The 22,928-nt window shown below is 40.6% G+C and overlaps 2 protein-coding genes across 5 annotated transcripts in view; both read right to left on the minus strand.

The window, feature by feature from the left end:
* The window catches only part of LRTM3 (leucine rich repeat transmembrane protein 3), a 28,392-nt gene extending 18,450 nt beyond the window's left edge, over nucleotides 1–9,942 (minus strand). Inside the window, exons 1-4 of the mRNA XM_088022220.1 lie at nucleotides 9,715–9,942; nucleotides 9,552–9,585; nucleotides 9,417–9,450; nucleotides 559–3,988 (exon numbers count right to left, since the gene is read on the minus strand). Coding sequence (XP_087878346.1) covers nucleotides 559–3,988; nucleotides 9,417–9,450; nucleotides 9,552–9,585; nucleotides 9,715–9,942 — 3,726 coding nt within the window. The remainder of the gene's footprint in view (nucleotides 1–558; nucleotides 3,989–9,416; nucleotides 9,451–9,551; nucleotides 9,586–9,714) is intronic.
* Nucleotides 9,943–14,934: 4,992 nt separating this feature from the next.
* On the minus strand, nucleotides 14,935–22,928 carry TEX30 (testis expressed 30). Of its 4 annotated transcripts, XM_028111998.2 has the most exons (7): nucleotides 22,841–22,928; nucleotides 22,123–22,351; nucleotides 18,403–18,476; nucleotides 17,697–17,927; nucleotides 16,882–16,933; nucleotides 15,944–16,149; nucleotides 14,935–15,340 (listed from the first exon to the last, which is right to left on the minus strand). In XM_028111998.2, the coding sequence occupies exons 3-7, from the start codon at nucleotides 18,415–18,417 to the stop codon at nucleotides 15,167–15,169; spliced, it is 678 nt and encodes a 225-aa protein (XP_027967799.1). In that variant the 5' UTR covers nucleotides 18,418–18,476; nucleotides 22,123–22,351; nucleotides 22,841–22,928; the 3' UTR covers nucleotides 14,935–15,166. The 4 variants fall into 4 exon arrangements, with proteins under 4 accessions (XP_027967799.1, XP_027967798.1, XP_027967800.1 ...); XM_028111997.2 differs by lacking the exon at nucleotides 22,123–22,351; XM_028111999.2 differs by lacking the exon at nucleotides 18,403–18,476.

The raw sequence follows: 22,928 nt of genomic DNA on the forward strand, positions 1-22,928 counted from the left end.
CTTTAACTGAGCATGACAGAAGCTCTGCATGGGAGAGTAAAGGGTATTTATAAATTCATATAGCAATCCATTAGCTTGGTTGATCTTCTCCAACTTGGCCTTATATTTGGAATCCAATTTCTTTCTCTGACCTGTGCTATTAAATACTTGTGACACTGACGGCTTCATTGTCTTCGTATGTACAGATCTGGGCTTCACTGAACCTTCTGTGGGTGAGAATCTTACTTTGTTTTTATTCATTTTAGAATGAATTAAAATAGGCATGTGGCAATTAAAAGTCTCTGGAAAAGTTGCTGGTAAATCTTTTGGTAATTCTGCAGAACTTGTTGCTGCAGAAAAGTAACCCATTTCCCTTGTATCACTTCCATAGTCTAGAACACCACTTTCTCTTGTTCGGTTTGGAGGGTCTCCAGCCAGTGATTTTTCTGATGTTGGGAGAGGTGTCTCCGATGTTGGGAGAGGTGTCTCAGAATCTGCAGTGCATTTTAAGTCGGCTTGTGTTGTTAGGCTTTTCTTCATATTCTCAACATGAGTTAGATCCATTATGGGAGAGTAAACAGACTCTGTAAGGGTTTCCATGTATGTAATTGGTTGAGGTATGTCTTCCTCTGCTTTGAGCTCCTTCTCTGGATTGGCATCCAATCGGAGGTTCCAGCTGTCATGAAGGACTGCTTCTGGTGGAGCTTCTTTGTCTCCTCTCACTTCATCTTGCAATTTAACTTCTTCTAATGTGTTGCCAGAGTCACTGCCTTTATTAATAGAATCTGAATACTTTTCTTCCCTTTCATCTTCTGATTTCTCTTGTTTTAGCTTGGTCTGACTGCGATTCTCTGCACTTAATCTGCCATGTGTTCTAATCCGAGGCAAAATAGACATGTGAGGGTAAGTAACATTCACAAGCACATCTGCCACAATTTTATCTTGCAGCATCTCTTTGATTAGGATTTTAAAATTGCCTCTCAATCTTCTCCTAAGACTTGCAGTACCATGCCTTCTGATATGAGGCATCAGTAAATTGGTTGGCTTCTTTACTTTCATAATTACAGATTTGGGACTGAGTACCCTTTTTGCTCCTGATAATTTTTTTCTAATTTGCTGCCTTTTAAAATGTGATAAAGGAAGCATATAGATAATGAAAGACCCCAGGGCAGTTGCAGGTAAAACTCGTTGGAGGTCTGACTTTTCTTCTGTAATATGATCATCCGGTATCTTTCTGGGGCTTCCACCAAATGGGACACCACATTCTGTTGTTTCAATTAAAACTTCGCCAACTCGTGGGTTCTCTAGCACTGGAAGAGGATTCTCTGGATCTGCAGTTCCTCTGCCTGTAGGTCTGTCTCTGCTTTGCTTTACCTCAATTTGAAATGGATCCATCGTGGGGCACGGACTAGTCCCCAAAATTGTTTCTGTAGGAAGAGTTTGTGGTTGTACCTCTTGCTCTTTACTTTGAGTTTTTCTGCTTCCTGAACTGCTCTGTTTTATTTCAAATCTGACATATTTAGGCTTCTGCTTTAGTTGCAGGCTGAGGCTGAAATCTTGTGTTAGCTCTGGAAATGCTTCTTGAAAAGTTTGTTCTTCTTCCTCTCTGTCATGCTCTTGTGGCTTTTTAAATATACATCTCTTCTCAATGTATTTTGCATCCCATGTTTTCTTTTCATCTGGTAATTTCTCCAGCTTTACCACTGAATGACTAACCCCTGTTGTTGATGTATCTGTCTTGCCTTTTAATCCGCTATGCATTTCCCTCTCAGGTGGTTCAGGAATGGTAGTGTTGGTGGCATTCTGAAATGTAGCGAATATTCTTTTACCTTGCATATTTTTTATGTTGCTTCTAGTGTTGCGTTCCAGTCCCTCACTTTCACTTAGGTTATCACATCCTGTAACATGAAGTGTTAGTAGTGGTTTCTTTTCCTTCATAATTACATCTTCTGTACTGTCTTGAGTTTTTACACTTGCTAATTGTTCACTGCCTTCGTGCTCTTTGATTCCTAGTGATATAAGGAGATTAACCTCTGAGGTCTCCAGAACAATTTCTAGAAACTCTTTTTGCTTTTGTGTGTTTCCATCTGGAAAGCACTTTTGCATTTCTGGTGAACTAGTTGGTAACTTTTCTCCACTTGAAAGTGGAAGACGGGAATTCTCTGTACTTTTTAAGTCTTCCAGTGTTTTCAGTCTCCTGTTTGATTCCACTTCGGGAGAGGAGACAAATTTTTGCCAACATTCTGATAAAGCTTCTTTTAAAGATGCCTCCTGCTTTGGAATATGCAGGTCAGATGTTTTTTTACTATTTGGGGCACGAAACTCTGCAATACCAATTTCCTTTGCTTGTGTAATTAGGTCTTCAAGAGACTCTTTATTCTTCCAGGTCATTTCTATTAAGGAAGAACAAGGTGATTGTAGTTGAAAAGTATTGATCATGACAGACTGTTCTAGCTGAGGTGGGATTTTTGGTGAAATGGTTATTTGTCCTTTATTTTCTCTGCCATGCTGCTTTTTATTTTTAGTACTGCCTGAGGTTCCTCTTTCCTCAATAGACCCCACATAACTGACATTCTGTGCATCTGGTGACAGAGAATGTCTACATCCTATTACACCTGGCATGACTTTTACTAGTTTTTTTCTGGCATACTTCTTAACATAAGGAGGAATAAGCTTGGAAACATAAGTAAGATGCAAAGCCATATCTGATATACCTTTCCTTTGATGTAATTCTTCTTTCTTAGCATTATACTTGCATCCAAACTTGCTAGGTTTTGAAGTGTGACATACTGTCATTTGAAATACCCGTGGAGTTGGTGTTTTCTTTGACTTTTGAGATGGAACTTTGAGACTAAGTTTACTTTTACTGTGTAATGTTTTTCTCCTGTTTTTCTGCCTTTTAAGGATAGGTGAAAGAGGCCCTGAGCCATATACAGAATACTGACTTAATTCTGATGAAGCAATTTGTTTCTGGCCCTCTGGCTTTATACTCTTTATTTGTAGCACCTCTTCTGCAAATGAATTTGGACTTAGAGTTAAAATTAGAAATCTGGCATTCTTAAAAATGGCATTTTGCCCCCGAATTAAATATTTAATCTTGTTTGAATCTTTAAGCCAAAGAGAATACTGGGCCTTATCGAAGTGTTTATCAGACTCTAGGCCTTTGACTGAATCTTGAGTCTCAAAAGAATATGAGACATTGAGCAAATGTTGGCTTCTGTCCATATCTTGGGTCTGGGAGGAATCTTGCATGCTGCTGGAAAATGGCTTCCTCACCAAATCTTGAGGTAGAGCAAAGTATCTGGCCATGATATCAGGCTGGCTATTGACTGATTCTTGGTTGTTAACAAATTGTTGGGCTTGACTAGTATATCTGGCTTCATAAAAATGTTGATTCTGAGGAGCATTCTGTCCTGGAAAGGAATCTTGTGGTTGGGCAGAAATACCTATTTTAACAGAATGTTGATTCTGGATCAAGGAGTCTTGAAGTCTTGAGTATAGATAAGTAGTTTTACTCTCTAATGTAGTTTTGGATTTTAAAGCAGTTTGATTTCTCACATTTTCTTCCAGAAGTCTGACTTGGTCTCTAGAAAGAAATAAGTGGGCAGGAGGGCATGGTGCCACATTGAGATCTTCACTTTCTATAGTGATTCTAGAACTTCTCGAAAAGTTAAAGTCAGAAGAAAATACTAAATTTTTATTTTTGTTGGTTTTCATTATTGAAAATAATTTCTTGGATGAAAATTGTACTGTTTCTTGTTCATTTTCTGGATACCCTCCACAGCTTGGAGAAAATTCCTTTACTTCTGAACGAAACAGTGACAAAGATGAGCTAGTCCCATTTGAAGATATCATATGACTTTCACTAAAGTGACTTACTTGATATTTACTTTCACTGCTACTTGACCATATTACTTCATCTGGTGTTGAAACTCTATCTTCAAAGTCACCTTCATTTTCTTCAGATGTAAGTGATGAAGTAATTGTTCTTTCTGAAAAGTCATCAACTCTGAATATAAGAATACAGTATGTAAATGAGTTGTCACTTAGGACATATTGCATACAAGAACTCTCTCTAGATTTATGGAAACCCAATATAGTATATGAAAACATAGCTCAACAGAAAGATAAATTGAAAAGTCATTATCCACATTACAAAACAATTCATAACCTAGTTTCATTCATTTCATAAATCAATCCACTGACAAAGTGAAGTAAATTATTTTCATTTCTCAGAGAATGGGGGATTTTTTTTTTACCTCAAAAATCCATCCAAAGTCTATTTTTGGCAGCAATGAGTCAAAGTTTATTTGGTTAAGATTATATCCTTTTACAGGAGCACCTGGGTGGCTCAGTTGGTTAAGCGTCTGCCTTCAACTCAGGTCATGATCTCAGCGTCCTGGGATTGAGCCCCATGTCGGGCTCCCTGCTCAGTGGGGAGTCTGCTTCTCCCTGTCCTTCACCCCTCCCCCTGCTCGTGCACTCGCTCTTACGATCTCTCTCAAATAAATAAAAGCTATAAAAAAAGATCATATCCTTTTACAAAGAATATGTTTGTTTCTGCTCTCTGTATGGAAGTTTTGACAAGGATAAAAATATTCTTATGAAAATTTAGATACAACAGAAGAATGTCCAATACCATAAGCAGTGTTTTCTATAAATAAATCCGAATTATTTTAACAGCTATTTCTGATTGAGAGAAAAGCCTACATTTTAGGGTAGTGCTTCTCAGCACAACTTTAGATTGGAATAATGATCATGGAAGTAGACTCTCCACCATCTATCTACATCAAGCAATGAGGCTAAGTCTAACAATCATCTCATTTCCAAGTGACTAGGTTAGGAGCGGGCATGAACTAATCCTAGCATAAGGCAAAGACTTTTAAGGACTTGTGGAAAAAGTTGCCCCATTCCTAAGAAATGATCTCTTAGTTCCTCTGGACATTGCTGTTCTGATTTTGAAACTCTAGTGGTCACCTTTCTACCCACCTCAAGATAAAACTAACACTGAGAAAGGCAGAGGGAGAGATACAGGACCTCAATGAAGTTGTTGAGCCACTGTATCAACCAATTCTGCAGCCTAGTCTAACTCAGGATTTTCTATTATGTAATACTCTTATGTATGGCAGTTTGAATCATGGTTTTCTGTCACTTGAGAATTAAAATATCCTAACTGATATAGGCAGGACATACAATCATTCTGGGGAATCAAGTGACCCCAATAAATTATAGCAGTGTCCAAACATAATTAGGATAAAATTTCATCAGGACAAGAATATAATTATTCACTTAAAAAAGTAGAACAAAGCGTGAAAATATAATACATAAAAAGAATTAATTTTTACACATTTCAGGAAAGAGAGGAAAGCCAAAATGCAAGACAGGTATTTCAGCAATGCAATACTGTGTTTTTAAACATAATAAAACAATGCTAGATAATTTTCATATGTTGAACCAGCTGTGCATTCCTAGGAACAATCCCACTGGATCATAGTGTATAATCCTTTTAATATGTTGCTAGATTTGGTGTGCTAGTATCTTGTTAAGGATTTTGCTTTTCTATTTATAAGGGATACGGGTCTGATATCTATCTTGTATACCAGCTCCACATACTCTCCATTTGACAAGCTTCCAGGCCATCATAATTCTCCTGGTTTTCCTCCTCACTTCCTGGTAGCTCCTTCCCAGTCTCCTTTGATGGCTCCTCCTCTTCTTTCAGACCCCTTTGAAGTGTCTCAGGGCTCAGTCCTTGTTCCTTTTCTCTTCTCACTGTCCCTTTGAAATTCCATCCTCTCTTGTAGCTTTTAATATTGTCCATAAGCCAACAACCCCCAAACTTATTACCTCTACGAGACATCTTTCCCAAACTACTTATTCACTACCTCTATTAGATATCAAATTAATATCCCTAATTCAACAAATAGGAAACAAAATTCCTGATCTCCCCATCAAAACCCGCTCCACCCACAGTTTTCTTCATCTAGGTTGACGACAGCTGCACTTCCTACTTGCTCAGGCCAAAACTCCTGGGAGTCACCTTTGCATCCTCTCTCTCACATCCACACCCGGTTGGCTCTACTTTTCTAAGTATATCCTGAAACCAACCACCTCCACTGATACCACCCTGGTGTCATTTACCTTTATCTCTCACTCTGGGTTACTTGCAATAGCCTGCTATCTGCTTAGACCCTTGACCAAATATAGTCTACTCTCAACACAACAGGCAGAATAATACTTTAAAAATATAAGACAGAACATATCACTTCCCTGTGCAAAACTCTACAGTGATTCTCCATTGTTACTTAGAGTAAAAGCTATTGTCCTTAACATAGCCGAAGAGGCCCAACCATGATCTGGTCACCAATTACTTCTTGGACCCCATCCTCTATGTCACCGCCCCCACTCCCTGCACCAGCCACACTAACCTTCTTACTGTTCCTACAACACTAGGCACACTCCCCCTTAGGGTCTTTGCTCTAGTTGGTCCTGCTGTCTGGAATACTCTTCTACCTGATCTGTTTGCTTAACTCCCCTAACCCGTCAAGGCTTTAGTCAAATCCCACTGTATATATTGCATCTACCTCTCCTCCCCTATTTCCAGCACCTCATTCCTCTTACCCTATTCTATCTTTTGTTTTACCATAAATCCTATCATGTTCTGTCATATTATATTATTTATTTATCCTTTTGTTTTTTATTATCAGACTTCCCTCCGACTAAAACTTAAGGCAGGAATCACTGTTGTTTTTATTCACTAATATATCTCAAGGGCATACAACGATGCCTGGCACATAGCAGGCCCTCAGTAAATATTTGCTGAGTGACCACTCTTTGCTGTAGGTTTCAGATTACTAACCCTCATCCACAACAAGCTGACCCAGACATACAACCCAACCCTTTCTTTTAGTTCAGTAAGGGGGGAAATCCACATATACAAACCACCCATCAAATTGGCTCAGAACTGAAGGCAGAAATGGAGGGGAGTTGGTTACAGCAATACAAATAACACCCACTTAAACATTGGTTGTGTCTCAGGGCGCCTGGGTGGCTCAGTTGGTTAAGCGACTGCCTTCAGCTCAGGTCATGATCCTGGAGTCCCGGGATCGAGTCCCGCATCGGGCTCCCTGCTCGACGGGGAGTCTGCTTCTCCCTCCGACCCTCTTCCCTCTCGTGCTGTCTCTCATTCTGTCTTTCTCAAATAAATAAAATCTTAAAAAAAAAAAACATTGGTTGTGTCTCCCCATTTTTGCAATGTCCTTTGGCCTCTCCCAGCAATCTCAACTGGTCTTGGAAAATTTATTTTTTATTTTTTTTAAAGATTTTATTTATTTATTTGACAGAGAGAGCACACGTGTGCACACTCATGCACACAAGCAGGAGGAGGGGCAGAGGGAGAGGGAGAAGCAGACTCCCTGCCGAGCAGGGAGCCCAATGTGGGGCTCGATCCCAGGACCCCGAGATCATGACCTGAGCCAAAGGCAGACACTTAACCACTGAGCCACACAGGCACCCTGGCCTTGGAAAACAAAGAAATCCCCACACTCCTAGGAAAAGACTGACAGTTCTCCAAGCCAGGGTAACAAGTAAATACCAGAAGTAGTTGTAAATCCGTTAAACCACTCAATGGAATATAGTCCTAGTACAGTCCTAAGGTCATGGTAACAAATACCAATTCTGTTTTTAAACATTTTTATCAATGATAACACCCTTTAGGAAATATGCTTCTGAAAACAACCAGTCAGTGACAGCTCCAAGCTTTGAAAGTCATATAATGGTGGCAGGCTTTCCCAACACACTTCTAAGGCTGATGTCAACCCTGAAACAAACCATTCCCCAAAACTGGATCAATGTCTGCTGGAGCAGTTTGCTTTGCTCACTGAGACTATACCTGGCCAGCAAGACTCTCCCTGATTTCAGATAATGAGTGGTGGTCTCATCCTTTGATGTCCTTTAACACCATTCAGTACCGAGCCTCAGGTCTTTTCCCCTGCTCCTCCCTCCTCTCTGCCCATCCCTCCACCTTTCTCTTCTCTCCCACCTAAGACAGAATTCACTGTCTCTGATGCGATGCACTTTGACCAGTGTGATGCCTGGGCTTCCACCAATATTCAAGCAGTTTCACTTCAAAATAACTTAAGATGCTCTCCCAAATATGGTTCTGCCCTCAAAAATAGTTCTGGTGCCAGGGCAAAGTATTTTTCCTTTGTTACACATATCATTTTAGCGAAATCTTCATGATTTCCTAAGAGGTAATTCTTCTAACTGCTATTTTGAAAGTAAGGAAATGGAGTATCGGTGAGTTTAAGCCTAAGACTATACTGTCATTAAGAGGCAGAACTATGACATAAACCTAGAGTTTTTTAAATTCAAATTTGTGTTTTTTCACTATAATATGTTGCCCACCATAGGAGCCATATCTCTTCCCTAACAGTAGTCACAATTTATTGCATATACCCTGCTGTTTCTTATTTCCTTGCCTCTACTCATGTCCTGGAATGCCCTCCTTATCCTCCTAACCTGCTAGCTTTTCTAATTTTCACTCATCCTTTAAAATTCAGCTCCAGCGTAACCTTATTCATGAAGCCATCCCCAACACCCTATGCTGGCTTAGGTAGCTCCTAAATGTTTTCCTAATGTTTCTATCACTGTGTTATCATACTGCAAGGCAATCATCCTTTATGTATATATCTCCTCCACAAGAATGTAAGCTTCTAGAGAACAGAGACTGTTTTATTGTTTGTATCCCAATATCAAACACAATGTCCATTGTAGAGTAGATATCTAATGATTCTTGAATAGATTTTGATATGAGCAATTAAAATATTAATAGCAACAAGAATAGTGATGTCATATTTAATCCCTAGCACTGGAATATCTTCGGGATGCTGATGGATTCTGACTGTATAAACAGAATGTCACTCTTGCAATACCTAGCTCAGGGTTTGCTTGGTTCACAGTAGGTAGGTGCTAAATGATATTTTTTTCAACTGAGTTATCAGAACTGGTGTTACAATTTATTCATGTGTACAGGAGAGAGAGGTTGGATAGGGAAGCAAGTTACTAAACCTCAGTAAACTTTTTCCTCATTTGTAAAAATAGCAATAATACTACCTACTTGGAAGGATAATTTTAATAGTACATGAAAGATATTAACACAGCTTGGAACAGAGCAACCATTAAAATCAATGTTCGATGCAACTGATGATTAACTGAACTCTACATCTGAAACTAATGATATACTATATGTTGGCTAAATTAATTTCAATTTTTAAAAAATGAAAAAATAAAATAAAATCAATGTTAGATTGAATTATGATGTCAAGTAGCTGTGGTCCTCTATATATATGGAAAATCCTTTTCTGTAATTCAGATGTAAATGCAATTTTGAATAGCACAAAACCAACCTGTTTCATTTAATTTCAAAATATATCACTTACCTTTCTTCTGAAGATGAAGGAATTGGACAGTTATCTAGAGATAAGTGGGAATTAAAAAAAAAGGTCAGAGCACCAATAGGAGAGGCTCAGGTTGAACAAGTTTTATATTAAAATACGAAATTATATAATATTTACCAAATTGCATGCTTTTCAGGCAACTGTCTTCCTTCTATTTCAAGGGAGATTAATAAACAAATGTTAGAGGAGTAATCCAAATATCAAAGTTCTACAATTTTATGTTATTCTTATGTATGATTCTGAAAAATAGGAGAGAAAGAAATCAACCATTTGTTCTTACCTCCTGGGCACTTGAACTACCCTTTTCTGGAAGTGCAGGCTTCTTAGTAAAGGATGTACAGATCTTTATGAGTATGATCTCAACAATAATCCCTAGGAAAATTATAAAAAAGATTGCCACCCAATCATTTTGAGTCCAGGACTCTACAAGTTCCCACAATGTCCAAAATGTATTATCTTCCAGTCTATTCTGCACTGCTTTTTTAAAGAAATAAAATTGCTTTGACATTTTTATGTAATATGTGAGATAGGTTGATGTCTCATTCTGAAGTCTTCAATTTTGGATGCCCCAAAACACAAAAAGGTGGTATGCCCATCTTGTAACCACATGCAATGCTCTGCCAGAAGAAAACTTCCAGTGCTGCTCCGTGTCTTGACCAAGTGCAGCAGGGCCTGCTCTGGGCCTAAGTAAAGGGAGGTACGTGTCATAGTGGGTATTCAACTGAGCTCATGTCAACTTACTTTAGCAATAATTAAAGTTCATTGGTGAGACATGTATGCTGCTTTAGTTTTTGTTGGTTTAATTTAAAAATTTTAAATAATCCTTTATTAATTTCACAAAAAGAAAATAATTCTATAAACAATCCCTTGGATTACTACCCTGTAATTCCAGAACAAATTTGAATTAGACATAACCCACCAGGAATACTGTATTTTATGCTTGTGATTAGGAAAATATGTAGTTTTGCCAGATTTAGTAAAAACAAAACAAAAAAAATAAAACTAAATGCCCCAGTTTAAATTTCAGGTAAATACCAAATGATTTTTTAGTATGTCTCATCGTCACTAGGTAGGACATGATAGCTTGTCTCTTATGGGCCTGCCTGATTTTTTTTTTAATAGGATGTCTCATTTTATTCTTTTAGCTAGAGGGGTCTGTTAGCAATGTTCCTTAACAATCTACTGTTAATGCTGAAAACCAAAGTTAGATTTTGGAATGGTCTGTTAAGCGTCTGCCTTGGGCTCAGGTCATGGTCCCAGGGTCCTAGGATCGAGCCCCGCATCGGGCTCCCTGCTCAGCGGTGAGTCTGCTTCTCCCTCTGACCCTCCCTCCTCTCATGTGCTCTCTCTCTCTCATTCTCTCTCTCAAATAAATAAAATCTTTAAAAAAAAAATGTTGGAATGGTCTCCTGGTGAATTCCTTTTCGCCCTGTCTCTGGTGATTCCAAGGAACAGCTACTGGGAGGCTTTCTGATGTCAGAATCAGCATGGAGTAGAGCCGGCTTTAAGTACCGCTCACTTGCCCTCAAAGTCTAGAGAGTAGGTGTATAAGTTTACAGTCCAAACACAAGACAGTCTAGATTATTAATAAAAAGTGTTAACACTACCTTGGATTTAGAGTACTTTCTCTTTGAAGATTCTTTGTCTTCACTTATTCAAGGTGGGTTGAGGAAAGAAGTATATTCTTTTCAATGGAGTTAACTCTTCAGGTCTCTTCTGTCATATTAAGTATAACTGAGTGAAAGAAAGATTTATTGAGCTCTTACCTTCCTGGGGTATTGGAAATAATGAGCTCAGTGACACATCCTAGCCTCAGAGTTTTAGTCTCTCAGTCTACCAGAGTATAGCCTACAGGTATTTACAATCTTTACTTAGGTTTAACTATGACCTTGGGGTTTGTCTTTGCAAAGGATAGCCCTCCAGAATGCAGGGCAGGCATTCATTAGTTCTTGAAGAAACTTCAGCAATTCCTCTGGATTTTTCTGGGATAAAGTATACCCGCCTCTTTGAGCCCCCATCCACATACACAATCAGGGTGATTTATTCTGCTGGGTTTTTCTATAGAATTTAATGCAGCTAGCAAAATACTCAATTTCTCTTGCCTGATAGCAGGCATTCTCGAATTCATTTAATGTTAACTACTGTATTCAATGTTTTAACGCTTCAGAGCTCCTTAGATCTTTCAGAGCTTTATGGCACGGAATGCCTGATTTGTATACCACAGACCAGCTCTGTAAGAACTGAAAAGGAACTTCTGTGTACCACTCCTGCTGAAGGGGAAGAACGTAGAGGTAAAAAGTATCCTCCATTAGGGCTTTGCATGTTTGTTACCTATGTACTTGCCTACTTTAAAAAAGGTACAATCACCTAGTTCTCAGCAGACATCTCTGTTCTTTACACCAGAAACGTCTTCCCATGTCAATCTCAAGTACGCTGCATACGAGTAAAGTGCTAAGCTGGATTTATTTTTAAAAATTATGAAGACAATAAAAAAATAAAATAATGAACACCAGAGAAACCCCATCACTAACAGTAATATAGACACCATAAGAGAACACTCCAAAAAATTCTAAGTTTTTTTTTAAAATTTATTTATTTGAGAGAGAGAGAGAGAGAGAGCACAAGCAGGGGGAGCGGCAGGCAGAGGGAGAAGCAGATTTCCCACTGAGCAGAGCCAGACGTGGGGCTCAATTCCAGGACCCTGGGATCATGACCTGAGCTGAAGGCGACGCTTAACAGACTGAGCCACCCAGGCACCCCGAAAAATTCTAAGTTTTTAAAAAAATCTATTATGTCTATGAATGTTACATTCTTTACACTTTTTGGACATTGTGAACTAGGCTTTTTTTTTTATGTATCAGGAAAAAGTCCCAATAATAGGTGTATAAAATAGCAATACAAAACCAGAGATTGCTCATAATGGTTAAAAATTCTCCCTCTAAATATCTTAGTTCAAAACAACAAATACTGAATAATGAATATGTAAGGCACTGAACAACTAATTAACAAGTGCTCTATGGATACAAAGATCAGTAAAAACCATTCCCTGACATGGGAGTATTTAATATATGATGTGGCACAAATATGCCAATAATGTATTAAGAAGGCAGAGTGTGATTAACAACAAAGAGAGGAAGATATTATATGGGTTCCAAGGAGGGATACTTGGTTGCGGTAATTCAAAAAAAGCTGTAAAGAGGGAAAAATAATTTAAGGGTCTTAAAGGATGAGGAGGATTTGGTAACAAAGACCAACAAGAGAGTTTCAGGAAGAGGAGGCAGAAAGACTTTGTTCCAAAACTTTGTATACTCCAGGTTACCTGGAATACTGTGCTGTACACGTTCAGAGTATGGGGAAATGCGCTAAAAAGTTGATACACCCTATTGCGGACAGCCTTGACCTAAAGACTTAATATAAGCCGCTTTTGGAGATCCATCAGCAGTTTTTGAGTTGAGGGTGTCAAATTGGTTTGTTGAAGCAAGGAGACCACAAAATAGGAAAATCAGTTAGGTTACTGCAATTATGCAGATGAGAATTACTAAAGGCCTACATTAGAGTGATGGCAGTGTAAACAGAAGAGGGGATAAAACAACAGACTTTGAGACTGAAAACCCAGGGCTTGGCAACTTAAAGGAAGCAAATGGATTTGGAAGGGGGTAGAAAAGCTAATGGTAAGGGAGAAAGGATTTCACGATATTCCCACGGCTAAAGTTTGTCTAGGACAAGGTTCTCAACCTGGACACTACTGACATTTTGGATCAGATACTTCTTTGTTATGGCTGGCGGTCCTGTGTGTTATAGACTGTTAGCGGCATCCCTTTCCTCTACCTATCAGATGCCAGTAGCACCGCCACCCCCATTGTGCCAACCAAGTTTCCAGAGGCTGTCAAATGTCCCTTAGGGGGCAAAATCACTAGTTGAGAACTACTGGTCTAGGTAGCGGTTGTGCCATTAATCAGGGGTGCCTACCAGAGATGCCAGGACAGCTCTTCGACCATAATCTCAAACTTGAAGGGGCTGCTCATTTTTCCTGCAAGACATGGCAAATTTGTGAAAAGCAGCCGGAACCTTTTCACAAATGTTCATTTCAGCCTTACACAGATCCCTGATCTCTCTCTAGGAGTTATATGTTCCCCACCCCTGACTAGGTACACAGTTCTCAAAAGACAAGCCTTTTCATCAATCAGGAAGTTTCTCACAGGCCACTCAGGGAAAAAAAATCAACTTTAAATGACCTACATTATCTCTGTATTTGTTATAGTATTTTTGGTCATCTATATCATGCCTACACTTTATAATTTGCAAACTTGAATATTATAACTATATAACCTGGCTAGTAACCTTTTAAATTTATTTCTTCATTGTACTTTTATATTATGGTCTGCTCTATAATAAGTTTTCCTTTTCATTTTCCCATTAGTTTTACTTCTGATTTACAGTATTAATATTTCCCAATTGATTTATACTTGTTTATATACTATGATTGTATTTGTCAGCTCTGGATGTCTTTTACATGTTTATATTTTGACATCAGTAGTGTTTTAAAGTTCTGAATGTAAATCAATGATTAAATAAATACTATTTTTAAAAATTTAGGCCTTGAGAAATTTAGTCAAAAAGTAACTATTATACACTGAGGGAAAATTTGATTTCATAGTTTCATTCTATAACATAAAACAATTTGGACATTGTTATCTAGGCTTCTGTTATGTACTATTTAGAAAAAATTAACAAATAATTAAAATCTCTTGACTCCATCAGAGAAAGAATGAGGGACCTCAAAAATCTATAAGCTGCTCAGGCCACCCTGAGGTTGTCTGAAGGGCCCAATATTAGAGTATAAAGAAGCCAGGAAAAAGAATTAATACCTTACTATAGAAAACGACCCTTTACCACAAACTTATATATCAGCCCCATCACATTTTGTGCCCTTTGTAGGAAATACAGACACTATGTTTTTAATATATAGCTCAACACCACTCAAGTCCAGTCCGGGTATTAACTGAACTTTCCAAGCCAAAAGTAAGTACCCTAACTCCGCCTAGATACAGCACAGATGTTAGTCCCACGGTTTAGTTCTTACTTCTTTCTCCCCTTAATTGGAGAGAGGTCTAGACATCAGGTTCCTCCATTATATTTAAGCTCTTAAGTATTTACTCATCTTCACAAACCTAATCAGGCTTTGCCTGTAACAGGCCTTCAAGAAACATTTCTTGAATGAAAGCTACTTCATCACAAAAACAATGTTCAGAGTCCCCATATTTGAAAATGTATCTTCCTTCCTATCCTGCGAGATTAAAAGATTAGGTGAATGAATGCATACATTCTATAAAACTGACTAAATTTACCACAGTAAACTGTTGTTTTCCTTTTTTAAAGACACTGCTCTGCAAAATTAAGAGTACTTTTTCAGTTGCATAGCAAATAAGACAAAAGTTCCATTGTAACAAAATTCAAATGTTTAATTTTCTTTCAAAACTTAACTATATTAATGAAAATAAATTATATTTAGACCACCTTCAATATTTGTACATCATCTTTATACAACAGTGCTTTCAAATGATTTTATAAAGGACCTTAATTTCCACAATTAAAACGTGTTTTAAAAATGGGGGAAACATTAAAGAACATTAAATTCATCTGAAATATCTCATAATGCTGAGAGGTGTGATGTTCTTTATCAAATGAACTGTATCTGTATTCAAAATAACATAGCTTTTAGCTAAATACAATTATTTCTTGTCCATTTCAGTGATTTCCTGGATCCAAAACAAAATCTGTGTATTTATTTCTTTGAAAACATCATTTGTTGACCGTCCTTTCACTGCCATGGAATGATTTGCCTTCTCAATCCAGTGGATTTTATTGGGAGCTTGCATTTTCTGTGCCACTTTCTCCAACAAGTTCTAAAGGAAAAAAAGAAGAGGATGCTAGACTAACGCTCTTTCAGGGTTTAATAAAGATCCTCCCTCTCCCCTGCACCGCCTATGCTGGCATCCATTCACTGAATGTTCATTAAATACCTGCCCTACAGACAACTTTCAAGGCAATGGAATATGCAAAGAGATGTCCACAGAAGTGGCAGTCCACATCTCTCAAATACAGCAATACCACAGAACAGATCAAGCACTCATTACTGACAATACATAGTAACATGTAGAAGTTACTCTTTCTCGAGTCACTTTTATAACAAACAGAAGAATCTGCTTAAATGCTGAAATGATAAATCAAATGTATGGTCTAGTATAAATCCCAAAATCACAAAATTCAGGTATTAATCTTTTATTCCCAATAAGAGTCAATCCATTTAGCAAGTCTTTCCAGGGAGATGAATTCTGTCAGCATGCTTAATATTTTTCAGTTCTCCAAAGCAACAGGTAACTAAGTCACAAAATTAGCATGAGTCCAATCAGGACCTTTTAAAGAGACTGAAAGTTGCAGATAACATCTTGTTCCCAAGACACTTTCATTCACTCTCTCATTTATGCAAACATCAAGTTATAATTCACCTTTTCACACATTTCATCTGCTGAGCCTGACACAAACAATACAGGATCTTTTATACGATAGAGATCTTCATCTCTAAGTTTATGTTGCTGCTTTGGATGGTGCAGTGGGTAAGAAATACAAATGAGACCTCGAACAAAATCATCAGCATCATCTGGCTCAATATGGCACATTACAGAAGCAGCTGCTCTTGAGCCCATTGAACGACCTAAAATCAATTAAAATTAAGTTCAGTTTGAAATATAAACATTCATATATAGAAGTGATAATACGGCAAATTAGATTTCATTTACTGTTCATCCATCATGACTCTATCACTTAACTCCAAAAGGTGGCAATTAACAAGTTGTAATACCCATAATGGACATCCATAGCTTCATGAAATGCTAAAAATTGATCCCAAGTCAAAAAAAAGGAATTTTTTTTTTTTCCCCCTGAAGAATACTTGAGGTAAGGGGTAAGGACAATCCTTATGAAGAATCATTTGAGAAACAGTGACTCAGGGATATAAATAAAAGAAGAGCTCTTTGGGTTACAGTACATATTTATGAGATTTAAATTTGCTTTAAATATATAAAGTACCTTGATGTTATACAACAAAGTGACTTACCAAAACAAAAAAAAAAGTTGTTTTTTTTTTTTAAAGATTTTGTTTATTTATTTGACAAAGAGAGAGACAGCAAGAGAGGGAACACAAGCAGAGGGAGTGGGAGAGGGAGAAGCAGGCTTCCCGCTGAGCAGGGAGCCCGATGCGGGGCTCGATCCCAGGACCCCGGGATCATGATCTGAGCCGAAGGCAGAGACCTAACCAACTGAGCCACCCAGGTGCCCCAGAACAAAAAATTCTTAAATTAGCTTCCTATCATCAATTAATTTTAATTCCTGATCACCTATTCCTGTATCAATATGAATAGATTTAAAAGCAAGTATTGCAACTTACCACCAAGGAAAACACCTGCCAGTTTGTATTCTCCTGAGGTCTTTAGGTAATTCTAGAAAAACCAACCAAAAAATTATCAGTTCTTCTTCTATGAAATATTCCACTGGAAAACCAACAAGTATTTCTCATCATTAGTGAAATGTATAAAACTCTTTGCAAAGACAACCATAAAATCTCAAGGGATTCTTCTTGAAAGAGGTAACCAGTTCTTTGCTCTTCTGGTCATGCTGTCACTACCAAATCATAGGTAGTATGGGTAAACACAGGCAAATAAATGAGAAAAAAAACTACTTGGCCTGTCTAAAAAAAATTAAAGTACTAAAGTATTTTTAAAGAATTACATTAAAAAAAACAGCCAGTAAAAGCTTCCAACCAATACAGAATAGTACTAAAATCTAATTTAAAGCCCTGAAAAACTTAGCAAGTTTGAAATAATCTGGATTTAAAAAATTTCAAATTTGTGTTATCCAGGGATTTTACAGTTTCAAAACTGTGCTATATTTGTACATTCATAGTATAGTAGGCAAATATCCAGAACTATATGCTGAAGTTATATAATTCCATTAAGAAAATTACATCATAGCTTCCTTGGTAGTACCATGAAAGAACATTTATGATGTGAGCATTCATCTCCACGGAAACTGAGAGCAAAGAGAAATATACTATACAGCCTTCATGTACTGTTGAGTTTCTAAGAATATTCATTAAAAGCTTTTTAAAATAAACCAAATGACTGCTAATAGAATTTGTCTTAAATGTATTAAGAATTTTAAAACAAAATTCTGTTATAAGTAAATATAAAGAAATTTTCTTACCAAAACTGATTTATATGCCTTAATTCTATGTACAATATTAAGGCCTTTACAGGTAAATCTCAGGCAAAAAAAACCATGAGATGCAAGATGGGATGCCAGTGACATCAAATGAGGAAGGTTCATATCTCCTGACGCTCCATGTGTAAGAATTATTCCATATGTTAAGCTCTTGTTAGGTACCAAACAAACAGCATCTAGTAATTTATTTCCAAAAGGTATTTTTAATTTAACCTGGAATTCAAGAGAATAAAGGGATCAAAAATTACTTCCTTGCCTATTCAGACAACTAAATAACTATGTTTGTTCTGTGAGGCCCATGATTCACATGGTCTCCAAATAAAAAGCAATATTAACATAGCTAATATTTAAGTACTTATTGTGTGTCAGGTACTACTATAAGTGCTTTATATGTATTAACTTATTTAACCTTCCTAATAATTCTATGAAGCAAGTACTTTTTATAGATGAGAAAACAGAGGCACAGCAGGTTAAGTAATGTACCCACGGTTATACAGCCACTAGCTATATAGGCTAGTGGCTAGGATTTAAACTCAGGCTGTTTGCTCCAAAAGTCCTTCCTTTAACCACTAATGCTATACCGTCTCTCACAGTACAAGTTCAAAATAAGAAAATTACTCTGGAGCCACATGACTTAAAAAAAAAAAAGGAGCCCTGAAGATGCAGAACATATGAAAATATGTATTACCTCTGTATGACTCATTTTCACTGTTGAATAACAAACTTAAAGTGCATTACATCTGAGAAGCAAAGGACATCTCCCTGAAAAGAAGATTCTCTTGTGAAAGGTGGGTTGGCAGACATGGATATGACATAAGAACTATTAATGAACACATTCAGGAGCTGAAATAAACACATTTAGAACTACTTCTCTAAGAACTAGTGCCTTTACAGGTGCATTATTTCATTATTTTCAAACTTCCTAAAACCATGGGCACTCAGAATTGGGTTACAGGGCCAGGTGTGGGGATGGCAGATATTACGTAAGAAAAGCCAGTGTGATACCCTGACAAGGAAACCTTAAGAAAATTCGTATCAAAGTAGAATGCTGTATTTTGGCATACATGCATATCTTTTTTTCTAAGCATCTTTATTCTCAACCAACTATCTTCAATTTAATGTCAGAGTATTTTTCTATTAACCCATTTCTTTTATCATTATCTTTCCCAACTCCTCCTCCTACCCTGCAACAGAAGTATATATCCACACCCTTTGTTAGGTGCCTTTGCAGAGCCTCCCAGTAGGCGGAGTGTACATACATCTCTACCCTATTGACTTGGGGCTTGACTATATGACATTGCTTTAACTAATGGAACATATGTAAAAGTTGCAATGTGTCACTTCTGAGCAGAAACAGGGCAAATTTCAAGAAGCCCCCCTTGAACTCCCACCCTCAGCCATCAGAAGAGCACGTTCCAGGTATTTTTGCTTTTTCTGCCTGGGTCCCAGAACAAAGATACATGTTGCAGATACGAACCCAAAACTAAAGTTGGAGTCCAGCCTAATCCAGCCAAGATCTAAGCCCCTGAAGAACCAAGAGCAGGAAATGTAGGCCACTGAGATTTGGGGATTGTTATGCAGCATTCCTTCTTATTGTAAGAGATCTTTTATTGTTCCGGGTATTACCAACATCAGGATCTCCACTATTCATCTATTATTTCCTGTTAACATTTATTTATTCATTCAGTGGATAACAAGAAGAGGGTTCAAGTTCAAAGGTACCAAAAATATACAGTGAAAAGCCTCTCTTATTCCTCTTTTGCCTTGTTATCCAGATCCCCTCTCCAAAGTCAGCTAATATTACCTGCTTCTTACATATCTTTCCAGATATTTTCTACATATAGACACACACACCCCTCCTTTTAAAAAAATAAACCCACGATATTTTTCTGAATCCCCCACCACTTAAAATCCACTTTGTGCTTACTCTTTTCTTTATACAATGAGCTTCTTTCATTGTATTTTATGGCTGCAATATACTCCAAGAAAGGTCGTACATAATTTATTTCACCAACCATTATCTATTAATGAACACTGAGATTGTTTCCAATCTTTTGCTAAAATATTGTGACGAATGGCATGTACTTAAATTATTTTCTCATGTAGACAAACCTATATAATAAATTTGTGGGGGAGGAACTGCTGTATCAAACGGTATATTCATCTGAAATTATATTTTTTAAGGAATACATCTGATCTTTGAATAGGTAATATATGCATATGGTACAAAATTTTAAAAGAACAAAAATGTAACTAGTTAAGTCTCCTCACATCCTTCTCCCCCAGCCACCTAGTTCCTTTCCTTTCCCGGAAGCAACCACTGTGACCAACTTATCGTCTGTCTTTCCACAAATGTGTATGTACGTGTAGAAAAATTCTTATTTGAGCCTGAGGGGAATTAGTCTAGCTGAGCCTGCGTCGTCCTGAAGGTCACTCTTGGAGGCTCGCCATGCGGGAACACTGCTGAGTGCAAAGCGTCCCTGCTTTCATAAATGTAGCCCCATAATTAAGTGTGCCCGGGGTCCCCTGGTTCAAAGAGCCTGTTTTATGTTCTCAAGGGAATAGCCTCCTGCCTTCTACTAGGAGAAAGGCAGTCACCCAAAAATGTGAAATAGGGAAGGAGATGTAGGCATCTAATTGCTTCTCGAACAGCTTTCACCTAAGTTTAAGCTTTATTTAAGCCCTCCACCTGTGCCCCCAACACCATTTCCTTCATTGGCACTTCTCAAGGTGTCTGGGGCTGCCAGTTTCTGTGGATTGTACAGACCTGTTCCACAGTACGCCTTGTTGCAGGTTTAGAATTAGGCTAACGTTTGCGAAGACCATCTGCTTTCCAGATCCCAATATTTTACTGCCGTTGTTTCCTTTCCCATTCTCTCCATCATTTGGATGTATGTCTTTTAAAAAACCTCTTTACTGTAATTCTGGTGAGATTTCAGGAGGGAGTAATATCAGATACACGTATTCAACCCACTATCTTAGCCTAGAATACTACTCCTCAACAACTTGGGTGTGTGTGTGTGTGTGTGCATGCGGGTGTGTGCGCGCGCGTGTGTGCGTGCGCGGGGTGTGTGTGCGCGCGGGGTGTGTGTGCGCGCGGGGTGTGTGGGTGTGTGTGTGCGTGGGGGGGCGTGTGTGGGGTGTGGGGGTGTGTGTGCGGGTGCGGGTGTGTGTGCGGGTGTGTGTGTGTGGGTGTGTGCGGGTGTGTGGTGTGCGTGGGTGTGTGTGTGTGCGCGCGGGTGTGTGTGGGGGGCGGGGGGGTGTGCGTGCGCGGGTGTGTGTGCGTGGGGTGTGTGTGTGGGGTGTGTGGGGTGTGCGTGTGCGGGTGTGTGTGCGTGGGGGGCGTGTGTGGGGTGGGGGGGTGTGCGTGTGCGGGTGTGTGTGGGTGTGTGGGGGGGGTGCGTGGGTGGGGGGTGTGTGTGTGCGCGCGGGTGTGTGGTGTGCGTGGGTGTGTGTGTGGGGGGGGTGTGGGGTGTGTGGGTGTGGTGTGCGTGGGTGTGTGTGGGGGGTGCGTGGGTGGGGGGGTGTGTGCGCGGGTGTGTGGTGTGCGTGGGTGTGTGTGTGGGGGGGGGTGTGTGGTGTGTGTGTGTGTGTGGGGGGGGTGTGTGTGGGGTGTGTGGGTGTGTGGTGTGCGTGGGTGTGTGTGTAGGGTGCGTGGGTGGGGGGTGTGTGTGCGCGGGTGTGTGGTGTGCGTGGGTGTGTGTGGGGGGGCGTGTGTGGGGGTGTGCGTGCGCGGGTGTGTGTGTGCGGGTGTGCGTGGGTGTGTGTGCGCGGGGTGTGTGGGTGTGTGTGTGCGTGGGGGGGCGTGTGTGGGGTGTGGGGGTGTGTGTGCGTGCGCGGGTGTGTGTGGGGGGGCGTGTGTGGGGTGTGCGTGTGCGGGTGTGTGTGGGTGTGTGTGCGGGCGTGTGTGGGTGTGTGTGTGGGGTGTGTGTGTGCGGGTGTGTGCGGGTGTGCGTGGGTGTGTGTGTGCGTGGGGGGGCGTGTGTGGGGTGTGGGGGTGTGTGTGCGTGCGCGGGTGTGTGTGTGGGGGCGTGTGTGGGGTGTGGGGGGTGTGCGTGTGCGGGTGTGTGGGGGTGTGCGTGTGCGGGTGTGTGTGGGGTGTGTGTGTGCGGGTGCGCGTGGGTGTGTGTGTGGGGGGGGTGTGTGGGTGTGGGTGTGTGCGGGTGTGTGTGGGGTGTGTGTGTGCGGGTGTGCGTGGGTGTGTGTGTGCGTGGGTGTGTGTGTGTGTGGGGGTGTGTTTTCCAGAGAACCTCCACTCCCCTCCAGCTCTCCTGTGAACAGTCTACTCCTCACGCCTGGCGCGCACGGGCTGGGCCACCACGACTACCAGTATGATCCCACCGTAACGTGGCTCGACGGTCTAGGCTACAGCCTCTGGTTTTGAATTCACATAGGGCAGGGTACAAACCTGGCTCTGCGAGCGGGCAGCTGCGGAGACACCGTGACGAGTCGGTAGTCGTCTCACTTTTTAGCAGCGTCCCCACATCGCGAGCCTTCGAGCGTGACCTGCCGGACTACTCAGGCTCCGCGTGCAATAAGCGATCGCACCTCACGCCGCAGGACCGAAATGCCCCAAGCACCGTAACTTCCGACCAGAAACGGCCGTGGGCATTATCTGTCGTATCTACAGCACTACGCTGCAAGTCGTGGGCAAACAGAAACGTTTAAGAGTCCAAGTCTTCTGGGGGTTGATAATCCGGCCGGGTCCACGACAGACACCGAGCGGTCCCAGCGCAGAAATTCGGAGCGAGGTCCCCCCGGAGTTTGGGATTCGAAGGCACCTGAGGCTCCAATCGTTCACGCCCCTGGCGCGCGTGCGCGGGGCTGCGCGGTGGCCATCCCCGGGGCCCGGCGCGACCCCTCACGGCTCCCCGCGGTTCGCCTCTCCCCGCCCGCCCCGTTCCCTCACTCCGGCCTCGCCATCCGCCAGGCGGGCGAAACCCCGGCGGCCGGGCCCGCGAGCACCAAGCTTACACCGACCGCCTCACGGAGGCGACCAACAGCCCCCGAGGGGCGACGGCCGCGAGCTCGAAATGTTCCAGATGGGGCCACCAGGCGCGCCAGCACTCTCGTCCGGAGGCCGTCCCCCACCTGGCGGCGCCAACCGCCACCGCCGCCGCACTTACCGGGGAAGGGAAGGTGGCCGAGAGCGCCTAACCGTTCTCACTCCCTTCACGGAACAAACTAGCGCGCTCGAAGGAACCGCCTCGCCGC

This window comes from Eumetopias jubatus, unplaced genomic scaffold (genome assembly GCF_037043125.1).
Source record: "Eumetopias jubatus isolate StellerSeaLion01/CBP00866 unplaced genomic scaffold, mEumJub1_p1.0 scaffold_3, whole genome shotgun sequence".
NCBI classification, from domain to species: domain Eukaryota; kingdom Metazoa; phylum Chordata; class Mammalia; order Carnivora; family Otariidae; genus Eumetopias; species Eumetopias jubatus.